At 36.2% G+C, this 16,366-nt stretch overlaps 1 protein-coding gene across 1 annotated transcript; it reads right to left on the bottom strand.

Moving 5' to 3' along the window:
- Positions 1-17: 17 nt before the first annotated feature.
- LOC145772393 (serine hydrolase-like protein) lies at positions 18-16,366 on the bottom strand. Its single transcript, XM_082584270.1, has 11 exons — positions 16,306-16,366; positions 14,380-14,529; positions 12,776-12,889; positions 11,395-11,436; positions 10,344-10,363; positions 9,241-9,315; positions 5,885-5,991; positions 4,805-4,884; positions 3,945-4,059; positions 3,328-3,415; positions 18-3,062 (listed from the first exon to the last, which is right to left on the bottom strand). The coding sequence occupies exons 1-11, from the start codon at positions 16,364-16,366 to the stop codon at positions 2,916-2,918; spliced, it is 999 nt and encodes a 332-aa protein (XP_082440396.1). The 3' UTR covers positions 18-2,915.

Below are 16,366 nucleotides of genomic sequence, written 5' to 3'. Positions count from 1 at the left end.
AAAAACAATCTGAAAATTGTTGCAATGTGTTGAAATTAACGTGATTTCAATAATACGTAAAGCATATAGTTTAATGTTTATGTTACAAAAACACACAACGAATAACTGCTTAATAAATAATGTGCGTGTGGCAGCAGCAAGCGTTACCAATTTTATGCTGATTCAAACTCGATTGCGGCTTCAGAAGCAATTAATTGAAAACAGTGAAGCATTCGACTTAAAGAAAACGAAACAAACAGTAAGCCAAAGTGATATATCGCAAGTAACATAACCGCTTAGCCTTCAAACAACCTTCAAAGATGATGAGTTTATGCAAAGAGGGTCAGATAAGCCAGAAGAAGAAGTAGGAATATAATTATTTTCAAGTCTAAAATGTTAATGGTCTCTAATTTGAAATGATCAAGCAACACAAAGATGGTAATAACTGCCAATACACTAGTTAGTGATTCTTAACCTTTCTCCTTGTTGGCACCACATTAAAGTCAACAACCAGTTTTCGCACCCGCTCTTAAGTGTAAAGTAATAGTCACCTACAATTGAAAGTGTTGGGACCCGGCAAACAAGTACAACATAGCTTCTTACGTCATTTTATAACTAAGCCAAATAATTCAGCATCGAGGCACCCGCTGGAAACAGGTCTTGCGCCCCTTAGGGGCGCGTGCACTCCAAGTTAAGAGCTTCTGTACTAGGTGAGAACAAAAAAACGTATAACACAACTGCATAAAGCAATTCAAATTATTCAGGTTACAAAATGAAGTTCACATAAATACAGCGATTAAAATAGTCCGAATCTCACATACATGGAGTCTACGATATGGGAACATCTACATTTACGATCATGAAAACATCTCAGCCGAAAGTATGAATATTATCGCATTATAGAATGATAGAGAGCAGTTCCGACGTATAATCACAGCATTTTTTCGTGGCTGACCATTAAATAGTGCTGGAACAACATCATCAAAGCGAAGTAATGTGAAAAAATATACTGTATGAACTTTTCTCTTTGAGACCCTGAAACGTTGCGGAAGTAAACATGGGCACTGATAGGCTTGGTAGAAAAGACGAAGCAAAATTTTAAAAGCCTTAAGTTGAGAATTTAGATTAATACAAAGTTTTAAACGGGGTAGACAGCCACACCAAAGAAGCTTGACCAGGAAAGCTGATCATAAACTAAATGTCCAGAACAATGGAAAATCTTTGCCTCGAATCAAAATATCTTAGGAAACATTAGACAGATCGCTCACATACCGCCACCATTTGGTATCACTGCGCAAGAAACTGACATCGTGTGCTGCGCTACTCAAGCTCCAGCTGGGAAACGAGGGCTGACACTTTGCGTAATACGTAATACGCAATGCGTATAGCAGCCTTAGCCCTGGTCTACTCTTGAGCAGAGTACTGTGCACCTGTTTGGTGCCGCAGTGCTCACTGCCACAACATCGACACTGCCACGAACAGCGCTCTACGCAGTGAACGCATGCCTGCGTCCCACACTATTGAACAATCTCCCTATTCTTGTTGGCATCCAACCTGCTGAGCTTCGTTACAAAGAAGCCACTCAGTCTCTCGGTCGACGGGCATTGGAGCCCAATCATCTTTTTCACTCCAAGGTACATCTGCATCTTTAAACGAGCACTCCCGTCGACTGAAATAAAAACACCCATTCGTGAAAGCGGCTCAACTTCTGATTAACGAATGACAAGGCATCTCTGCGGCTAACTGGGCGGACTATAAATGAAATTCTGAATGGAAGTCAAGCACCATCAGACTCCATTCGTTCATCCCCGACGCCGACAAGCACTAAAAAGACAGGCGTGGGTGCGCCTCAACCATCTTCGTACGGGCGTCGGACTTTTCCGCTCAATCATGCACCAAAAGGGAATGGCCTCCTCCTCCTTCTGTGAATGTGGTGCCGAATATCAGACAGCAGACCACATCATCGATGACTGTACCATCCAAGCCAACTATGGGAGTGGAAGGTCTGCGCGTCTTAGATGATGAAACCAAAGACTGGCTGCTCTCTACTAGCCTTCCAGTGTAGTCCGGAAACATCATGAATCTGGGGTGGTAAAAGATAGAGTCTTGGCCCGAGAGGCTCACACGACAAAGAAGAAGCCGCGCCAAACTACCAGGAAAACAGTTTTAGAATATTCTGAACAGAGAAAACACGTAAAGAAATCAGCATCAATAAAATATTCAGGACAAGCAACCTATCCAAAGACATACAATTGACCTTCATCTCAAGGTAAATACAATGTAAAATTATGACGTCACTAGTCGGTGGCGGTAAAATAACATAGCAATGTAATGATTACAAGTACGAAGTCGATTCACCTTATCAGACAGGTCTTGCTGACAAGTTACGCAGTAATATGACATGGTGAAGCGCTGAATTTGTTAAAAAATTTATACATTGACACTAAAAGTATGACAAACAATAATAATTATACCTAGCTTGATGGCAACAAGAAACTTGCAGTGCAGTAACGACAATAGCAATAAAAAATTGGCAAAAATTATACACTGCAGTTTGTTAAAAGTACAAATGCACTAAAACAGATTGGTTTTACGACCCACGGAATAAGAAGAGTAAGAAGAAGGATTCAACTAAAATCTCTTTGAACTGATGAAGAAAACAAAACGATTGCGATGAAACAATAACGATAGAACACTTTTAAGAGATTTCCAATTCTGTTAAGACTGAATGTAGAGCTTTAGGAAGTTATGTGCCTATCCTAGCTGGCAAAATTGGTTGTTTTTACATTGATTTGACATCTGCACACGTAGAATCAATATAAAAATGAAGAAAATTTCCAGCTGGGCTTGTTGCGCGGTGAATTTGTCTAAGTAGTTTCAAAAAATGGAAAGAAAAACCAAAAAATGAAATTGAGTTTGAACCATTCTGTCAAACATCACAATCGTGAGGAAGTCGATGGCTGTTTTTGTAATAATCCTGATCTTGGAGGTCGGTTAAGCATGGTTGTTATGTGTTCGATCACTTTGTCTGGTTGGCACAAATGTACGAAGTGCATACCATCCACAGTGACACAACGGTGGTACTGCAACATATAGCGGAAAAAGCAAGTTTAGTTTGTCTCTTCAGCATAATATTTTCAAGAAAGTATGATTGTTCTTGGATCAATTGACCCTTGTAACTTGCTCAAACAATGCTCCATTCCAGAAATCATTCTTAACATTATGCAAATTGCAAGGCTTTGGTGGAGCGTGCATTTTGTTTTATCACACTCTTGTTGGTACTCTACACAAGTCACCAATGAGATATGAAAACGTTAATCTTTAATCGTCATGTTTAATTATTCTTACCTCGCTTGACTTAAACCCTTTTTCAAGTATTTTCTTTGCGATGTCTTTTCTATCGTCAGAAAATGTAGTCAATATCCCTTGTTTTGCGCTAAAATAAATAGACATGAAAATAATATAGTTACATTAAGAATTGATGTTTTTATATAATCACATAATCTACGGTACCCATGCCCTGAGCCGTTGAAAAAATAATTTGAACAAGTGAGAGGCCCGGGTCCTTCAAACAAGACACTTTTAAAGAAAACCTTACGACTCCAAACAATTCTTGTTTTTTTTTCGTTCTCTTCCCAACTGGAAAGATTCAGACCCATAACATTATCTCTGGCCAGGGTCTTAAAAGACTCCCAGCACCCCCCTATTAACGTTACTGGCCTTGCCTTGTTTTCAACACATCAGAATAGATACCTAGCTAATACACTGATACCGTAAAATTTATTGAATCAGTGTACTTCAATCTATTTTTTTCATACTGGATGCTACACAAAAGCAAAATTTAGTGATGCAACCCAACAGCTCATCAAAACAACGTCCATTGACTCCAAAACGAGTGGTTCTGTTTTATCAAATAATTTATTTGTGCGTTTTCGTGGTTGTCAGTTTGTACTAGTTGCACTCACATCACGTGCATAGTTTCCGCGCGAACATTCGACATAAAATGAAACATCTCAGGTGGAGTTTGGGCGGTGGGATGGCAGAAAATGTGTCGGATGTCCCTGGTCAACATGCACGTGCCTAGAAAGTACAAAAACTTAGGCCTACAGCACAGTTGCTAACAACAAACAGAGCACGACTTGTAGGCCTGGACATGTGGGAGTATGCTAGATAGCCGCCAACACTCTGGCGTCAAGTACTTTAAGCGCTATCTCACTGTGGTGGTCGGAGGATTGAGGCGTTATTCCAAGTAAAGTGTATTTTATAGGATGCTTAACTGCTCCGTGGTAACATGCTTGGGAGTTTTTTTTAACTCAAAGTGTAATCTAATGCAGTCAGTCGAGTTCTCATTGCAGATATTCCAATCAAAGTGTAAAAGCCAAGCCTTGCTGCATTTTCTCCTTGTTAATTTTACATTATTTACTTCCTATCTGATACTCTTTTCCACTCAAAAAATCGAAACTTGAAGTACAGATAAAACTGATGCATGCAATCGAGAAGACACGTTGGAAGACTAAAACTTCACATCTATCTCCGTGTTTGTACATATTGTTACAAAATAAATGTAAATAAGCGTGCAGCCAAAAGATTATATGAGACCGATATGGGATACATACAGGCCACGGCTTCATAACATAAATAAAACACTAGGCAAAGAACAGATAAACCATAAGATCGAGAGACCCTGGCCTAGTTTAACAATTTATTTTAAATGAAAAAAGTAAATAAGCCAAGGTGAAATCGTAATACATATGTTTTTAAGTTTATTGAAAATATACCCCAGCTCGGTTTAAAATTTGACAATATCAATTGAAACTGGATATACCATCTTCGAGCCAGACAATTCCTCGTTCAAGAAGGATATCTGCACTCGGGCCATCCAGTGCCGTATTTGCCTGTAACAACCTGGAACCAAATATCGATAGTTATAACTTTTCTGTAATTTATTTACATTTTATTTTGTTTTTGACTCTTTATTAGATGTATCACAACCTTACTAAAAGAAAAATTCGTTATATTCCGTGGGTCATCAACTGCCCAGCTAATTATAGATATCTAGAATTTCGAGAAATGGCTCCTCAGTTTGATCGAATAGAAACATATTGGGAGTAAATGCAAGTGGAAGCACCAAACAAAACGTGAAATGAAACAGTAAGGGACGGCACGAAAAGGCGAAATTGATCGGTGATGTCTATGACGGAGAAAATTAACGACATCTTCGCAAGACGCCAATGACATACCATAAAGTAGACACGACGGTTGGCTGCCTTGACTTCTTATTAATTGAAATTCAATTTTTAACGCCCAAACAAAGACTGGTTACAACAAAAAACTGTCAATTGGACAAAGGTGGTAATCTCTCAAAGATACAGTCAAGGCTCTGGACACTCAGCAGACGGCTGATTGACTGACAGAACGACTGAAATTAGTGCGGTACACAAATAGTTTTTTTTTCATACTAGAGTTCAAACAATTGAAAATTTCTACTTGAATGCAATATTTCTTAAGTTATAAACTAATTTCTTGGGTTCTTCTGTTGCATTTCGTCAATATGTTTCTGTGGTGTGCCATTCACTAGTAAACAGGTAATTTTATATGTTTTATCCCTTTGATAAAGTTAGTCGTGCTGATTGACAAAATGCCGGAAATAATGCTGATTGTTATCATTTTCAAACTCTCGTGCTAGCCTAGCCTGCAGTCACCAGAACGCAAGAAAACATTTTATAATCACATGCCTGGTGAACAGTCTCAGTCATCCAATATAATATTTCGTGTTTCTCGACTTGTTGATTAAAACTTTGCACTGTAGCCTACTGTTTGTCACACTGCGTAAAGAAAATGTAAATTGAAAATAGCAATGAAATGGTTAAACAAGGAAGACAAGACCAGTGAAAGTCAATGTTACTTTTTCTTTATTTCTTCATAAGAATACGTTGAAGAAGCAACATCAATCTCTTTTTGAAATTTAGCATGTCTTTCAATGGATAATCGTAGTCTGAGAGAAATACTTATCTGCAAATAATAAAAACGATTCATAAAATACGTATAAAATTTAAAGCAATACCTTTGCAATGAAAAAGTACGGTAGTCAATCAAAGTCGAGATATTATTATAGGGTCATTCCATGCCAAACGTCCTGGACCCTCCAGTTTGACTCTCTCCAAATTTGCTGAAAATCGGACAAAAGGTTGGATAACATGATTGAGCTAAAAATTGAAAATTTTAGCTCAACATCTGTTGTACTTTTCAAATTATGACATTTTTAAATTGGGTACATCCCTGCGCTGATGAGCGCTCGGTCATTTTCGGCCATTTTTAAACAAGCATATATCTCTCATTGCAAATTTAATCTATTTCATTTCTGGCAAAATGAGACACTTGTAGGTATATTACATGAATCCAGTTTCAAAATTATATTGTCTCAAAGCATTTTGAAAATATGGAGGCCCAAAGTGTCCCCATTTTGACGCGAAGACAAATTTTGGACCATATTAAAAAAGCTGTAGCTTCCATACAAAACATAGCATTGCTCTCAAATTTATCCTGGAGGTTCCCCTCCTACTGGATTACAACTACATTGAATTTGGAAGGAAACACTGCTTTCATTAAAAAGTTATTTCAAGTCAAATGGACCAGCAGCAAATTTTGCTAAAATACGCCATCTTGTGGTAAAAAATGACCCCGTCAGACAATGTTTAAAAAAAAAATATTTTTTTCATCTCAAGAGATATTCATGAGGAACTCATCTTCTGAGTTTCAACTTTGTTCCGCAACTATTAAGGGGTGAGATGCAGTGATGTTTAACCCCTCTTAATATCCATTTCAAGCAATGAGAAAAACATGAACATTAACTTTTAAGTTAGCCAATTGCAATTGTTGTATCGTAATGACATAAACAACTACAGCACATTGTACAAAGGAAGCAAAGAACATTCAACCTAAAATGACTGGTTACCTTATAGGCTACTGGAATTTGACTTTCTTGTACATGTAAAACTTGTAAATGTGTTTGCATGTTAATTTTCCTCCATGTTTGGGTCTTCACAACTTTTAATCTAAAGCATTTACAAAACTGAAATTTGGTATTCTGAGTAAGAAGCAGCCCTAGTTTTCATATCTACCATCAAAATTGCCAATTTCAAATTAGTTTTAGAGATAAAACGTTTAAAAAATTGAAATTTTTTACATTTGAAAATTTTTTAGCAATTTTTGCTGTCTGCTATCTCCCAAACCAATAGTCACAGAACTACCATTTTGCATATCATTAATCTATACTAGTTGGTAATTCACCCTCATGAGACTGACATCAAACAAAAGTGAAATTATTGAAGTTTGGAGGGTGCAAAGGGTGTCCACAGTGTCAAATATTAACCACAAGATGGCGCATTTTGAGTTGTTTTGCTCGGGCTTCATCTTTGCACCCTCCAAACTTCAATAATTTCACTTTTGTTTGATGTCAGTCTCATGAGGGTGAATTACCAACTAGTATAGATTAATGATATGCAAAATGGTAGTTCTGTGACTATTGGTTTGGGAGATAGCAGACAGCAAAAATTGCTAAAAAATTTTCAAATGTAAACAATTTCAATTTTTTAAACGTTTTATCTCTAAAACTAATTTGAAATTGGCAATTTTGATGGTAGATATGAAAACTAGGGCTGCTTCTTACTCAGAATACCAAATTTCAGTTTTGTAAATGCTTTAGATTAAAAGTTGTGAAGACCCAAACATGGAGGAAAATTAACATGCAAACACATTTACAAGTTTTACATGTACAAGAAAGTCAAATTCCAGTAGCCTATAAGGTAACCAGTCATTTTAGGTTGAATGTTCTTTGCTTCCTTTGTACAATGTGCTGTAGTTGTTTATGTCATTACGATACAACAATTGCAATTGGCTAACTTAAAAGTTAATGTTCATGTTTTTCTCATTGCTTGAAATGGATATTAAGAGGGGTTAAACATCACTGCATCTCACCCCTTAATAGTTGCGGAACAAAGTTGAAACTCAGAAGATGAGTTCCTCATGAATATCTCTTTGAGATGATAAAAATATTTTTTTTTTAAACATTGTCTGACGGGGTCATTTTTTTACCACAGGATGGCGTATTTTAGCAAAATTTGCTGCTGGTCCATATTTTGACTTGAAATAACTTTTTAATGAAAGCAGTGTTTCCTTCCAAATTCAATGTAGTTGTAATCCAGTAGGAGGAGAACCTCCAGGATAAATTTGAGAGCAATGCTATGTTTTGTATGGAAGCTACAGCTTTTTTAATATGGTCCAAAATTTGTCTTCGCGTCAAAATGGGGACACTTTGGGCCTCCATATTTTCAAAATGCTTTGAGACAATATAATTTTGAAACTGGATTCATGTAATATACCTACAAGTGTCTCATTTTGCCAGAAATGAAGTAGATTAAATTTGCAATGAGAGATATATGCTTGTTTAAAAATGGCCGAAAATGACCGAGCGCTCATCAGCGCAGGGATGTACCCAATTTAAAAATGTCATAATTTGAGAAGTACAACAGATTTTGAGCTAAAATTTTCAATTTTTAGCTCAATCATGTTATCCAACCTTTTGTCCGATTTTCAGCAAATTTGGAGAGGGTCAAACTGGGAAGTTTCAAAATTTCAGGACGTTTGGCATGGAATGACCCTATACCATCCTTGTTGTGCATGTAATATTACACTTGGTTGGGTTAGACGTTATTCCACAGTTAATAATTCATTTGCTATACAATGCACTAGCAGCTGGGTAATGTGAAAACAACAAAAAGGACAGCTGAATCATCTCGTCATGGTCACGTCGTATCTTGACTATATGGTTTTGATTCTCATATCAATCATCGCCTTGTCTTAAGCCCGTAGTGCTAAGGGTCTATCCTTTAACCAACCTAGGTTGGTGACGTTTTTTCGGATTACACGGAATGGCGTCTAAAGAGCTTCAGTAATGCCGCAAGAGATGATAGCTTTTTGCACAGAGACATCAAGAAATAGAGTTACGTGGCCCAGCGCAAGCTACTTTGGCTCAGAACAAAACGATATCGGTTATCCAATCATAAAATAATATTTGGTTTACGTATGGCTTCCAGTTGTGTAAGAGAACAGCTGGTATCACAGTTTTGGTTTCGCTAAGTCTAATATACTTCTTCTTGCGACTAAACGTTGTGACACAAAGCAATTAGCTGCTGTAGCAAAGCGATTTGCTCAAAAGGTAATTTTGAAAACACAGTAGTTAGATCTACTTTATTATCTCACCTCTGTACCGTAAAATGCACCGGTGCTATCAAGAAACAGCAGTTTGTCCACTCTTTCAGGGAAGGCGCCGGCAAACTAAAATTCATGAACCCAATTGAAAAAAAGTTTTGCGGTCTGGGATGAAATAGTTAATTACAGCATACGATTGTGTAATAAAAAGAGACAAAATGGCGGCAAATAAGACCTTTTTCACATTGATTGAACGTTAGCAAACGTTGAATAAATGTAAAAAATGATAGGCTGGCACAAAATGCCCGACAAATAGGTTATCAAAAACAACGACAAGCTCAACTTTAAAATTTACGTTAATTGATGCTTTAGAAACCAAGTAAATTCTTGTTCAATTGCATTGCCTGCACCAGGCATCCACCGCCTCAGTATAATTAGACTAAGTATATATTCCTACAATAAGTTGTATAAATGATTAGAGTAAATTACAAAATGAATTACCAAGTGAATTACAGTATGCATTAATGAAATCAGCTTTTTAAAGATTGAAGTAACATTGTGTGAACATTTGAAGTATATTTCTCTAGGCTACGTACAATCGTACATAGTATAGCATGCATAATTGCATAGCGAAGTAGTTAACCCAAGAATAATGCGAAAGGAGTTATTGAAGGCAACGTGTAAATGATTAACAGTGGCACGAGGGCAAGGGTAATTACTCAAAAGTTCATATGCATAAAAAGTAACACTATTTGACTGGGATACGACGTTTATGGCGGGATTTATCCACTTGGAAAAGGTCACTCAAAAGGTGTTTCTCTTAAAACAACTGCTTGTTTACCTTACACCATCATCCTTCAGCAAACTATTTCAACTTCAACAAGCAAAAATTTCATATTTTTAAAACCAACTATCGTATGTAATTTCTGACATAAAAACTGTTGCCAACTTTGCCTCAGAGGTGGTTTTAAACTACGGGAAGTATGTTGTTTGACTCTAGTCTATGGCATCAAACACCATGCGCTTTTTCTCATCTTCACGCAAATTAATTAATAATTTATGAAATATTTAAAGATGCTGTCATTGAAAAAGTGAACAATAGACAAAACTTATCACCAAATATTCAATCACAAGAGCATAACATCCATACTCACCAAACTTGCAAAATGGCCAGCTGTAAAAAAAACAAGCTGTTAGATAGATCCTGCATCTTGTCATTATTACTAAAAGGTGTACATCAAAAATTCTATTTTATGAACCTGTCAGCGATACGCCAACTCAATCTTCTCACGAGCATGACGCCAATCACTGACAAGGCGCTTGCTCGCATAATTGACTGAGAAAAGAAGAGTTTTAGCTTGCCATTGCAGTGATATATTTGAAACTTAGGTTTGAATTTAGAGTTCCAACAATGTGTAGGGTAATCATTTTCGAAAGAAGGCAATATGTTTCTCGGCAGTTGAGGGTGGCATGACTTGACAGCGATAGACACGCGTTTCGCTTATGAAACTAGGCTCCCTAGTATCACACCATTAATTTACAAGCGTCTATCGCTGTCAATTCTTGTTACCCTTATAGCTGCGGAAAAACATTTTGTTGTTTGGATAGTCTTCTTGATTGATTGTGGGAATCTTTATACTCGGACTGAGAAAGTTTCTTTTAAGAGTTTAATCTTGGCAGTTTCGCATATTTGTAGAGGCTTTCAACAATTGATATAGGTCCGTTCACCGAGATTGACAGAGTGAAGTTTCTGATTGTTGAAGTGCTGTTGTCTGTAATTTCTTAACTCCATGAGGTTCGGCTGAATGGAAAACAACCGTTAAATGCGCTTCTCAAGTACACAAACCAGAATCAAACCAGTGCTGCTTCATCTTGTAGATTTCTTTGCAAACCATTATATTTCTTTAGCCAAATTCTTATTGACAAAAGTAAAAGCTACATTATTATGGAGAGCGAAACGCAATGCTCGTTACGCTTATGAGTACTTCACTCAGCTTTGTGCTGAAAGTCAGAAAGATATCGTTTTATGAAAAAAAAAACAATATATCGTTAAACCAAAAACATACATCATGATACTGGTATAAAAGAAAAAACAATTCAGTGTTATTTACAAATCTCATCAACAGTAAAGGTCAATCTGCCGAAGTACCGTATCAGCAATAGCAAAAAAGCATACTTAGCTTACTACAGCGCTGTTTGACTTACACATGCTGTGGGTAATGATGCTGAAATATCCCCATGAAAAATCTGCAAAAAGTGTAACAAAGTTACCCAAATTATGTATCATTTAATCACCAACACCTTTATCTCACTGCAAATTACCATTCAACTATGACCATTGACCAGACAAGGTCTAGATCGGCGCAGTTATATATATTATATAAATTGTTTCTTAGTTACTTGCATTTTAGTCATAAGACATGTACCAAGAAAGTAGGAGGCGAGTGAAGTGTGGGGCAGATATTATTTAGAACTTTGAGATAACAATTGGCTGCATCAAGAATCTTTTAGCCAATTCCTCTTTTCTGTTATTATGGACTGCTTGACAGAAAACATCCAGAGAAAAGCACTGTGGGATATGTTGTTTGCAGACGACGTTGTGCTGTGAGCAAAGACGAGAGAGGAAGCAGAACAAAGGCTGGAAACTGTAGAGGCAGTGATGGAAGATAAGGTATGAAAATAAGCAGAAAGAAATAATATCTTAAACTCCAGATGTTAACAGACATAATGATGAAGAAAATAAGACAGAAATTCAATTACAAGGAAAAATGGTGAGAGTTTAAATATCTTCCTTCGACAGTCCTTGAGAATAAAACAAGCGACAGAAAAGTGACAAGGAAATGCCAGGCAGGATGGGAAGTATGGAAGAAAATAACAGGAGTCGTGTGTGACAGAAAGGTACCAGAAAAGATGATAGGGAAAATCTATAAAACAAGCTGTAAGATAGGCTAATATTCTATGGGATACAGGAGGTAGCTCTGACGAAGACACATCAAGGAAAAATGCAAGCGGTTGAAATGAAAGTGTTGCAATGGTCTCTTGAGATTGATGAAGCAGGACAAAGTAAGAAATAAATTTATCAGAAAGCAAACGCAAGTTGGAGAGCTCAAAGATAAACTAAGAGAGGCATGCCTTAAATTGTTGGTCACGATGTAAGGAGGGACGAAGATTATATTGGAAAGATAAGATGATTGAAAGTTGGTAAAAGAAAGCGAGGAAGGTCGAACAGATGAAGAGATTGTGTGGAAAAAGATATGGAAATAGTGGGAGTGAAGAATGAAGATGCTGCTGATAGAGTGATGTGGAGAACTGCAATCTGCACCGGCAACCCTATTTGAAGTGGGAATAAGTCAGAGGAAGTAGGTATTTAAGTAGATAACCTATTGATGTGCAGTGGTCTAGCATTAGTATGAAAAAATTGCTTAAGCAAACACATTGGCTATGATTGAAGTCTTAGTTGGTTTTGATCAAGACTTTGGCATAAAAGTCAGAACAATTCTAAAGTACAAAATTTGCACTTTATCAAAAAACTGGTTGTAAGAAATGGGAAGTAGTCAAATAACCACATTTTAATTATTAAACTCACAATCAGCAATTTTGTGTATCACAGCAACACTGTCACAAGATACATAAAAAGAACCAATGGGAATCCCTGATGATCGTCCATGTCCAGGTAGGTCAAAGAAAGCATAAAATCTATCTGTGATAAAATATGCAAAACATGAATTGTGTTATATCAACCTATAAAAATACAACTGGAAAAACTACCTTTAATAGTATATATATATAAATTAAAACTTCTACTTCTGAGATTAAGAATCTTATTTTGTCAAAAACATGTCCAGTAGCTATCATATATACTTATATAATTAAAAAAATTAACAAGCATGTAGTTCTAATACTCTAACAAAGAGATTAAATGAAAAAAAACAATAAAAATTTATGCCAGTGCAACGCTTCAGACGTTACCAGGATTGCTAAACAATTTATAATTTATGTCTTCTATATCTTTTTGGCACACAAAATCGTCAAATTTATAATTATAACTAATTGAATTATAGTAGAAATTGCATTGTACTGAGAATGGAAGAGCTCTAGTCTTAAACCTTAGATTTTTAATAAAAATGTTAGGAAACCTTGCCGATGCCATAACAGACATGCTCTATATCAGTGGTTCTCAACCTTTTTCTCTTGGTGGACCCCTTTTGGTGTCTTCGAAGCGGTTGCGGACCCCTAAAAATTTCAATTTAAAATTTTGGTATATCGCGTTTCCTTATGGAATCATATGTTACATAAGTTTCAAAGCAACACACTTGAAAGAATTTGCTGAATTCGCAACGCACTTGACGATTGATGAGATTGACGAAATTATGTTATGACTTATGAGCTATATGTTGGCACACAGGATCAAAGATCGGTAAGCTATATGCTCATTTGATGTTTTTCTATAACTTTTATCAAAAGTTAATAGAATACTTGCAACTGTTACAAAGAATTTCTCCCTTTTTTCATTTGAAATCAATATTAATTCGTTATGATCACAGTCATTGCAAACCTGTGAGTGGTGATAGATTGCTGACTAACGTTTGTATTTCTAAATTAATCATTGATCAACAATCTGCTGTTTTAAAAGAATTAAGTTGAACATAGCCAACATAGCCTTATTAAAGAGTTTAAGTAATTTATATGATATTTTAGTTAAGAAACCAAACCTTTGTGCAATGTCCTTTGCAATTTCAAACGACGCACCAGTGCGTTGCGACTTACAGTTTAAAAATCACTGTAGGCTAATACATAAACAAAGCACAAACAATTTTTAAATTTCTTAATTTATCCGTCATGTTGAAAACTCGGAAACTTTTGCGGACCCCCGGAAATTGCTTCACGGACCCCTTGGGGTCCGCGGACCCCCGGTTGAGAACCACTGCTCTATATATATATATACTTAGTCTAAAATCAAATGTGAGCTTCAAAGTTTGGTCAAACAGCCTACCATCCTCACTGCACTACGGTACTTTCTTTTCTCCAAATGAGTGTTAAATAAGTAATAAGTATATATATATATACAACTGTCAATGTACTTTTCATATCATATAGATAAAGCACTAAAAATCATGTTTGTTTATGGAAATTGATAAATCAGTCATATGGAATGCTGGCGACTTCTAAATGCTACACTGGCATATTTACTTTTGGGCAACATTGGTATTAAGGTATCAAATGTATTGCAGTTGTCCAGCCAACCATGAAGACATAGCACAGGAGGATTACAAGGTTCTCCATATGTTTTGCCTGCAACAACTCCCCATGGAACAGGGATCTCAATTTCTGTTGTGATTCCTGAATAAAGTTTAACATTTTGTAATTAATAGTGTACGAAAATATAAATATTACTGGTACCGTACTAAACTATTTAGGTAACTAAAATAATTGTTTAAATACAGTTCTGAGTTACACATTGTCTTGAACTCATTTTGTGATAGCTTGTCGGTATTGAGAGCCAGTGACATAGCAGCACTGTTTGCTGCCTTTGCACAATGCGAGAATGGCTTAAATACACTGATTTTTATTTCACTATTTTCATTGGTTTACAATTGTTAATAATTAGTTTTCTTTTCTTTATTGCTTTTCCGTGTTACTAATTCAATTATCTATTGTACAGTAGTACCGGTACACAGTAAATTTTTCCATGTGAGTTTTTTCAGTGCCTCAATGGTGTAGCTTTCACATCAATCAAAGTAATAGGTTATGTTTTCTGCTATTAGTACATTGAAAAGAATGTGGACTACGAAGCTATGCAGAAATAAACTTGATTAATTGGTGTCACCTCTAAACTTGTTCAATGCAAGAGTTTGTTTTCCCTTTGGTGTGTAGTTGTTTTAAAACAGAGATAAAACAGGTCTGTAATTTTACGAAGCTATGAAGAATCGTAAATTGTATTTTATGGATGGTAGGCTACTGCTATTTTGCATTCATCAAATGCTGGCATTTGCACTACAATCTAACCTCTTAGTGTTATTTATTAAGTAAGAATCGATTTCGCTATAGTAATAGCATCTTCAGCTTATTCAAATGGAAATCTAGTTTATGGAAATCTAATTTCTGCTTATTTCTTGTAATTTTGTGTTAACGCTATATATCTCAAATAAGTGTTTGTTTTATTTTTGGTGTATATTTTGAAGTGTAGGAACAATGTCATTTTAATAATAATAACATATGAGAACAGGGGTGGGCAACCTGCTGCCCGCATGCAGCCCTTTCCCATTTTGTTGTGCGACCCTTCATCTTCTTCCAGTTATTTTTCCCAAATAAGTCTATTTGAGTGTTCATCATGTTGGAACTTTTGCTCTTTCAGTTTCCTGTTTGAAGTGCGATGTAACCCACGGGCTACACTGCTACACCAGGGATATCTAAAGAAGGGGATACGAAGGCTTTTATTACGTCTGACAATAGAAGAGCTTTTGTTTATCGTAAATAATCTGTGTTTATCATAAAATGACAATTGGCACCGATAGTAGTTTAATAAATCTTGTTATGATAACTTGCATTGGGCTATTAACATCAGGCCTGGATATTCACAGCATGCTCGTGGTTGCTTGTTAATTCAACTACCTATACTTGCTTTACATCTAGCCTCCTGCAAAGACTTTGTTATAAAAAACAGCTTACTGGTAACTTTTCAACTGTCTTTGTAAACAAGTATGCTTTAAATATACTCTATGTAACATTTGCTAACTGTCTTCTGTAGCTCATTGTACCAGCTGCATTACAAAACTTTCTACGATTTTAAAAAGAACTACATGTTTAAAGCACTACAAACCACCGCCCTGGTAGTGTCATGAGAATAAGGCAATCGCTGTGAGCCTTCATATCCCCTTCTCTAGATACCCCTGTGCTACACTAACACAGTTGAACTCGAAAGGGAAGCATATTACAAAACAATCTTCATTCAAAAAGTTTTACTTGTGTCATGTTGTTATAGTAAAGAATTGTCTTGCAACAATACACTTGTCGGGTACGATCAAAGTGTAACAGACTTTTACCAAGCAGATTGGTTAAGATGTTATATTTAACAGCTTGTTTTAAATGAAGGCTGTTAAAAGTGTTAAATTGTACTGAGCATCATTGGAGTTGTAAGACTAAGAAAGGCATCATTGGAGTTGTAAGACAAAGTCAT

The sequence above is a fragment of the Aplidium turbinatum genome, chromosome 6 (assembly GCF_918807975.1).
Source record: "Aplidium turbinatum chromosome 6, kaAplTurb1.1, whole genome shotgun sequence".
Classification (NCBI taxonomy): Eukaryota; Metazoa; Chordata; class Ascidiacea; order Aplousobranchia; family Polyclinidae; genus Aplidium; species Aplidium turbinatum.
The sequence above is the reverse complement of the archived record's forward strand: the minus strand, read 5'-3'. Positions and strand labels throughout refer to the sequence as shown.

Coding starts and splice junctions, on each gene's coding strand:
- LOC145772393 (XM_082584270.1), bottom strand. CDS start 16,366: ATGACTTTGTCTTACAACTCCAATGATGCCTTTCTTAGTCTTACAACT. Junction 10,364..11,394: donor CATCATTACCCACAGCATGT/GTAAGTCAAACA, acceptor TTTTTTTTACAG/CTGGCCATTTTGCAAGTTTG. Junction 5,992..9,240: donor GTGCATTTTACGGTACAGAG/GTGAGATAATAA, acceptor TATTATTTGCAG/ATAAGTATTTCTCTCAGACT.